We start from the raw sequence: 8629 nt of genomic DNA on the forward strand, positions 1-8629 counted from the left end.
GTTGACAAATGCTTTAGCCATTTTCATGACTTTAATGAACCAGATCTTCTAGCCTTACTTAGACAAGTTTGTGGTAGTCTACCTGGATGATATTGTAATCTACAACAGTAACATGGAGGAATATGTCGGGCACTTGCGAATAGTGTTTCAGGTGCTGAAGGAGAATGACCTTTGTGTCAAACGAGAGAAGTGTCTCTTCGGGCAGGAGGAGATCAGCTTCCTTGGCCACATTGTGGGGCGTGGTGTGCTGCGTAAGAATGGGCAGAAGATAAGGGCCATCCAGAAATGGGTTTCGCCAAGCAAAGTGTCAGAATTGCGGTCCTTCCTCGGTTTGGCAAACTATTATCGGTGTTTCATCAAAGGTTATTCTCTCATTGCTGCGCCCCTCACAGATTTGTTAAAGAAGAATCGGGTATGGCTCTGAACAGGAGTGTGCCAAGATGCCTTCGATGGCTTGAAGAAAGCCTTAGTGAGGGAGCCAGTGCTGCGACTGCCTGATCATTCGAGACCCTTTGAAGTCCACACTGATGCCTCAGACTTTGCCATTGACGGAGTTATTATGCAAGATGGTCATCTGATCGCATATAAGAGTCGCAAGCTGAAAAATGCAGAGAGGCGTTACACAGTGCATGAACGTGAGATGATCGCCATTGTGTATTGCCTCAGGACTTGGCGGCACTACCTTTTGGGTGCCGAGTTTGTCGTCAAGACGGACAATGTGGCCACTTGCTATTTTCATACGCAGAAGAAGTTGACGCCCAAACAAGCTCGATGGCAGATGTTTTTGGCTGAGTTCGACTTTGCCTTAGAGTACAAGGTTGGAAAGACCAATGTTGTGGCGGATGCTCTGAGCCATAAGGATGAACTGACAGCTGCACGCGCGGAGTCTTCTGAAGTGCATTTGGAGGGTGCATTGCTGAGCCGCATCTGCGAGGGTACGCAGCAGGATCCGACCGCACAACACCTTGTTTCTCTGGCGCAGGCAGGGAAGACTCGGCAATTTTGGCTACAGGATGGCCTCCTCGTAACAAAAGGGGGATGCATCTTTGTACCACGGTGGAGAAGCCTTCACCGAGAGCTACTCAAGGAGTGCCATGATACACTATGGGACGGCCATCCTGGTCAGGAGCGAACCTTAGCACTCCTTGAGCGCAGCTACTATTGGCCGCAGATGAGAGACAACGTTGAGGGGTATATGCGAACATGCCTCATCTGCCAGCAAGATAAGGGGACAAACCAGAAGACTGCCGGTCTCCTTGAGCCTCTACCAATTCCAGAACGTCCTTGGGATAACATCTCCATGGACTTTATTATTAGTCTGCCGAAGGTAGAGGACCTCAGTTCTATTTTGGTTGTGGAGGATCGTTTCTCAAAGTATGCCACCTTCATCCCAGCTTCCAAGGAGTGCCCTGCAGAGAAGACTGCAGAGTTGTTCGTAAAGCATATGGTGAAGCACTGGGGTATACCAAAGAGCATTGTGAGTGATCGTGATGCTCGCTTCACGGGCAAGTTCTGACGTGAAGTATTTCGGCTACTTGGCTCTGAGTTGCTGTTTTCAACAAGCTTCCATCCGCAGATAGATGGGCAGATAGAGCGTATCAACATGATACTGGAACAGTACCTTAGGCACTTTGTTAGTGCCAATCAGAAAAATTGGGTGAAACTCCTTGATGTGGCACAGTTTTGTTATAATCTGCAGAAGGGCGAGTCTTCAGGCCACAGTTCGTTTGAGATAGCAACGGGACAGCAGCCACTGACCCCATACACTCTTGCCACACAAGAAAAGGGAAGGCCATCCTTCGCCTATCAGTTTGTTTGTGACTGACATGAACAAAATGAGTTGGCGATTGCATTCTTACACAAAGCGGCAAAGAGAATGAAGAAATGGGTGGACAAACATCGTCGGCTCACAGGGTTCCAAGTTGGGGACCAAGTGTTGGTGAAGTTATATCCTGGACGCATAGGCATCTTCCGCGGGCGGCATCGCGAATTACTCAGAAAGTATGAGGGACCCTTCACCATCACAAAGAAGGTGGGCAAGCTGGCATACAAGCTGGAGTTGCCCCCAGACTTCAAGGTGCACCCGGTGTTCCACGTGTGCACCCTCAAGCAGTTCCATCCAGATAATGAAGACCTGGAACGCAGTGTGCCGCAACGCGCTTCCATCATGCAGAGGGCCTCGACAGCACAACGAGCCGAGAAGCACCTCAGTTAGATCCTTCGCCACAAGGTCAACTACTTGGGACAAGCGAAAAAATACTTGGTGCAGTGAGAGAAAATAGCAGAACCAACGTGGGAGCCTGCATTTCGAATGAACAACCGCTACCCAGCTGAAGTCAGGGCTTACCACGAAACACATGGCGCCGAGGACGGCGCATGATTTGAAGGGGGGAGCATGTTCCCTTGCGACTTACAGTGTACAGTTGCGCTTAGAGTCTGTTTTGCTTTTGTTGAGTCTGATGTAAGCTGCTCGGTTCAGGTGAATCAATACCCCGAAGGGGCAGCCTGTATACTTGAACTGTAATAGCCTGCGGGCAAAATTGTGAATGAAGTAAATATGTTGAGCTTTATTTTGTTCACCCTCGTTGTAATTGCTTCTTGTGATTGCAATTTCTCTCCCTTTATTCTCTCTTGCTCTCTTGCACTCTGATTACAAGCTTCCACGATCGGCAAGCGAGCTGACTAGTAGGCTTGCGGCGGTGAGGAAGGACCGTCGCGCCGCATTGGCCCATTGAAGGAAATAGGCCCATGACAGGAATAGTCTAGGAGATAAATGGTCTGGTTATTCTCCCTCTCTTTTCTTTATGTATATAACCCTAGTTGAAAGTCCTAGGCAGAGGTTATTTTGACCAAAGCTGACCTCATGAATGTATTCAACATGATCAAAATAGTAAGAATGAATCCTTGAATCATAGTATTTTTGAAGCAAAAATATACCTTTTTGATGTTTGAAAATTTGGTACATATTAGGCTTTTTGATTTTTCAATCATTGTAAAATGAAAAAACATGATCCTGGTCAGTTTCTACTAAACTTCATATGTAGAGGGTCAGATGTGAAAGAAAAAAACTGGAAAAAAAAAACTTTACATTTTTTCAGTAACGGGTTCCTTACCCATGCTGGTAGCAAACATTAACCACCCATCACCGATCACACTTTTGGCAGGCATTGAGATGGTAAATCCCTTGAGGTCCCAGTATAGTTATTTGTCATCATCATGTTTATAAAATCGTATTCAATCATTTACATCAATTTACAGTAATGCTTTCTTAGTCTGAGGGAAATTGAGTCTGCATTAATTCAATCTCAAAATGAACATTGGTTACATTGTTTGTGGGGGATAAAAGTACCCTCTTCTTCAAATAGACAAAACTATTTCCATCAACTGTACTGTGCAGCTTCACACCCAGAACTGAATTGGTTAGGCCACATCTCATCCATGCCAACTTTACCATCATATGTGTATTGATGTGAGTTGAGTCTCCCATTCTCCATTGTACTCAATACCAAATCATACCTTTGATAACCAACCATGCAACAAAAAAAAAACAGCCAAACTGTATGATCATCATCATTCCACCGTCTTAGCTTCTCCAACCAAACCCTCCTCTTCTCCCTCAAACCCTTTCTCCCGTGCACTCTTCAGAAATCTCTTTCCAGACACACTCAAGAGTTTGTTCAACGAATACTTATTCGACTTTAGCAACCCTCTGGCTCTCAGGTGCTTCCTCGTCTCATGCCTAGGCTTTATCCTGTCATCCAACTTATAACCCAGATATGCAGGAAAACTCAGCAACTCCCCAACCTCTCGACCCATGTCATCAATCAAATAGTCCATCTTCAATTCCAAAGACTTATGGTTGTACTGAAGTATTTGAGGGTGAATCCTGCTCATGAAGAACAAGTCTTCACAAGAGAACCCATACCTCAGAAAGACACCAACCACCATCTGCATATTCTCACAACTAGTTCTGGTAGCAGCCCCCAGTGCCAGAGCTAAGTCCCTAGTTTTATTCTGGTACCCAATCTTGATCAGAAAGCCCAATTTCTTTGAAAGGTTTCCTTTACAAGAGAGGCTCAGAAACAATGGGGACTTGATCACAAACTTGTATATGTCATTGGTACTAAAGCCACAATCTTTAAGAAACCAAACTCTTGGCTCCAGTTTCCTCTCTTTGCTTACACTGAAAATATTGGGATAAACCTCAATCAATCTGAAAATCTCTTCGTCCTTGAACCCCAGTTCCCTCCAAAACCCGGAATGGCTCTCCAAGTGTTCCACCGTATATGACAATACCGCCGGAAATCGGCTCAGCAGAGCGCTAACGGACTCTTCGTCACCTGAGAGCCGCCGGAAAAACCCGACTCTGGGGACCAATCGGTTCTTCAGATCGAGGGTCAGCAATGCCGGCCGCTTCCTGATCAGGAGAAGGTTGTCTCCGACGCCGTAGCGCTTCAAGAACGCGATCGTCGCATCGATCTCTTCGGCCGTCATGTTGGAGAAGAGCTTCTTCAGATCAACCCTGCTCAGAATTCCGGCCAGTTCTCCCGCTGGGAGTCCATGGTCAAGAAGCGCCTCCACCTTCTCGAGGAACCGGGTGTCGGAAGCAAGCAAGAGGCGTTTGATCTTCGTTCTCCCGAAGAAGGATTCCGAATTCACGAGGAGGAAACCGATCAGGGAGTCGAATTCGGGTTCCGTGAGAATCTCCGGCCGGCGCATTGCTATACGAGCGAGGGTGGTGCCCGTGATTCCGATTGATTGCAGAGATTGAATCCTGGTCCTCACCGAACCAAGACACGAATCCCCGAGATATGGGTGTTCCGAAAGAAGCTTCTCTGCAACTCTTCCCCCTATTCCGAGACTCTGTAAGAGAGAGAGAGCCCCTGATTCCAAATCCTGCTACAGAGAAAGAGAGATAAATTAGGAACCCACAAAAGAGAAAGCTCATGATTGCAGAAACAGTTAGAATGAGAGAAGTTCTTACCGATTGGAGGTTCGATGAAAGAGAAGAGGAGGAAGACGAACACTCGGTTGTATACCTCCAATGCCTGTGATTTCTGAAAAAAGGACATTTTGGTGCTTGAGTTGCAGGCGGAACAACGGCTACTTTTCTCAGTTTGGAAGGTGAGAAGAAGAAGGGAGAAGCAGGGGTCGAGATGGGAGGTGGGGAGAGCGTCCTAAGGGAAGATAGAGAGGATGGAGCCATGAGAGGTGCGCGTCTGTTGCAAATGGGTCGGGCCTTGTGAGTGAGCCTCATCCAACAGCTAAGACGGGGAATCGAATTCTGTTCAAAGAATCAAATCCATGCACAACCGGATCCAAAATAACTGGATCTAGGGCTTCTACTGAAACCACTTTCATGAAAACAAATTGTCTCACGAAGATGAGGGAAACATGTGATGCTACCTTATGAACATTCCTCTAAAATATCATCTTTGGTATACTGGCATTTATTATTTTGTTAGTTTTGCATTTATTTAAAAAAAATCTATTTTTTCTGTTTTTTGTGTATATTTCTGATTTTTGAATTAAAAAATCACTTTTAAATGTACCGATTTGCAATCAATTCGATTCCATTCAATTCTTTGGTTTTTTTAAAGGAAAGCGATTCACCTAGAGAACCGATTTTAACAACATTGGTTTCAATAAATGTTGAAAAAAATGCGACAGGTAACATAAGTTTTAACCTGTTTCTTTTTTTGACAGAAATACGTTTTAACCTGTTTCATATGATGAAAACAACGCCGCAGTTTAAAATTATTGTCATATTATCGTTCAAATTAAAATACCGAACCTTTTTATCATGATACACGTGTTTTTATTGTTTTTTTTTTTCATTATTCGTCTGTTAGTTTAAAAGTTGTATATTTTTATTTTGCCAAGATTTTTCCAATAAAACCACGAAGAAGAAAAAAAAAACAGTGACAAACTCACGAGAATTTCACTGCCGAAAATTTGTCATTTTGAATGTTTGTCACTACAGTTTCAATTATACTACATCTTATGTCATTTTTTTACCTCTTTGTATTAATTAAATTACGAAGCTGCACGTAGATGCATATGCATTGCACATACATTTTTCAATTTCTAACAAAATATAGTGATGAGAACACATGCGGGGTTTAGTATTTGGTGTTATTTAAGGCACCAAGCTACTAAGCTGGAAATCATAGGTTCAAGCTTTATCCTTTTAATATGACTGCATAGATGTGTTCATCATGGTTTGTTTGCTAAGTATCAAATCTTGGATTGTGTTATTTTAATTTAAAAATATGAGTTTTTGAGTTATAAAATTTTAGTGTACTGTGGGACATTGTTTTTCGAAGCTCTTAAAAAGTCTGATTACACGTCACAATCACATGATTAAATCTCATTTTCTATTAAATAAACCTTGCAAATAGCATCCTCAAAGTTCAAAGTTTGATCCACAAAAAAAATCTAAAAATACTAAAAGAATGTAATTTATACTCAACTCCTTGCCTTCAGTAGCACCAAATATTTACTTTATATGCGGTTTGTTTTGTTCTCATTTAAAAGTAAGAAAATATTTGAAACTTTAGAGTATTATAATGTTCCAATTCACTCCAATGGCTTCGTACACCTGGTTGGCTAGGTGGATTGACATAGGCTATGTTTGGGAGCATTGAATCGGAAGTTGTGTTGTGGTTCTCGCCATGCTCTCATTCTTTATTACTGTTTGGGAGCAGTGGAGTGTTGGGACATATGGATTGGGTCCAACCCATTGGGTGACCCGGTTTGACATTAAAAAGAAGGTAGTGGGCTAATGGGGCATGATAGTGAAGGGCAGTTAATGCCATTAGAGAGGAAGTTACCTGAATGTGAATGTCCACATTCACTGTATCCCCTCTTCGAGCTCCACTATATAAAGAAGAGACTGGGCAATGTATGATGAGAGATATTGTCATTCAGCCTCAGCCTAGCCTACATTTAGCACCATAGGTTAAGGGTCCTATTCACAGTCGACCTAAGGCCTGAGCTCATAGTGGGCATCGACCGGCTGAGGAGAACGTTGAATACCCTACATGCGCTTTATGGTGAATACAAGTATGCTTTCTGTGTTGTTTTACAGAAATTGCTAGGTTATGGGCCCACACCACGCTTCCGCTCGCGTGCGGGTGCATAGGGCCTTTCGACGTTTTGCTGACGGCGATAGTCACCGTGAGGCGACTGTTATTCCTGTCGCCATGAGGTGACAAATTTTTTGGCAGACTATTGTCGTGGGGCGACAACCTTCACTAGTGACAGAGCCATTTTAGTAGGTGTCTGCCCGTCGCCATGGGGCGACGTTGGTTGTCGGACGACGACAACTGTCATCGTGGGGCGACAGCCATTCCCGGCAACTGTTGGCTCAGACGATCCTCTATAAAAAAAATGCAGAGGGTAGATGGTTTAACCTGCACCGTTGGGTAGCAAGGTAGTATGTCGGCACAGGGATCGGAGCAGGATATCGCCGGGGATGGGGTTTTGCCGGACTGCTGGATTGTCGGCGAAGTGCAACAAACTTCTTACCTATTGCGCTGGTCATCGAAAAAAGCAATGATGAAAACCCTCCTTTTCACCAAAAACCTTTCAGCTGTCGGGCTGGGGATTTTGGCCGATGGTTTTTTGTCGGGGAGATGAAGGGGCAGTGGCGGCCTTGTCGGGATCATTGATTTACTGGATGTTCCAGAGGTAGATCCTTAAAAAAAAAATAGTAACCCTTACCTGTTGTCGGGGGTGAGTTCGTCGTTGGGTCACCGAGTCACCGACGTCCTCGCCGATGACATTCTTTGAACCAGAGGCCAGAGGGGATTTGATGTCATCGGAGATAGATGGACACCATGTTTGGCCGCCATGATGGACGCCATCATCAGTGGGTCATTCGGTCGGTCACCGACCGATGATGTCGGGAAGCCTTTTCTTCGCCGACGTTGTTTCTCGTCACTGACAGCCTCACCGGTGTCGGTTGCTCCTCTTCTCCCCATCTTTAGAGCGACGACTTTCAGTTTCTGTTTTCACATAAACCGAAAGCTGGTTTTTTTAAAGGGCAACCCTAACGGGTTTGCCATTTCGGGTCGGATCAGACCTAAATTCGAACCCAGATCCATTCGGGATCCGGGTCTGGGTATGATCTGTTGGGTCAGGACCAAAGGGTTTGACCTGGGTCCATTTAGGACCGGGCCAGACCCAGGTCCATTTTCAAACTGGGTACAACCTGGGTCCTTTTCAGACTGGGTCAGACCCGGGTCCATTTTTTACAGGGTCCAATTAGGACCGGGTCAGACCCGTGTCCATTTCGGACCCAGTTCAGACCCGAGTCCAGTTTGGACTGGGTCCAGTTTGGACCGGATCAGACTCGAATCGTATTTTGGATCGGATCAGACCCGGATTCCATTTAAATCGGGTCAGATCCATACTACTGCAGGATCCAGGCACTATTTGGCCTAAACCGGATCAGGTACTGATTCGGCCTTTTTCGGGACCGATTTGGAGCCATTTTTTACCGGTTCCTTTCAGTTTTTTATCGGTTCTGAGATGCTAAGACCTTGTTTTCATAAATATAAGGAGATACATGGATTTTGGCATACAGTTATAGGGTTTTATGAACTTTTGTTCATATTTGGTACCA

The 8629-nt window shown here is 44.8% G+C and overlaps 1 protein-coding gene across 1 annotated transcript; it reads right to left on the reverse strand.

Annotated features, from left to right (window-relative positions):
* Positions 1–3570: 3570 nt before the first annotated feature.
* LOC149845857 (transcription termination factor MTERF8, chloroplastic-like) lies at positions 3571–4719 on the reverse strand. The gene has a single exon (XM_089989539.1). The coding sequence runs from the start codon at positions 4717–4719 to the stop codon at positions 3571–3573; it is 1149 nt and encodes a 382-aa protein (XP_089845665.1).
* Between the last annotated feature and the right edge of the window lie 3910 nt (positions 4720–8629).

The sequence above is a fragment of the Nuphar pumila genome, chromosome 2, assembly GCF_984573655.1.
Source record: "Nuphar pumila chromosome 2, dmNupPumi1.hap1.1, whole genome shotgun sequence".
Taxonomy (NCBI): domain Eukaryota; kingdom Viridiplantae; phylum Streptophyta; class Magnoliopsida; order Nymphaeales; family Nymphaeaceae; genus Nuphar; species Nuphar pumila.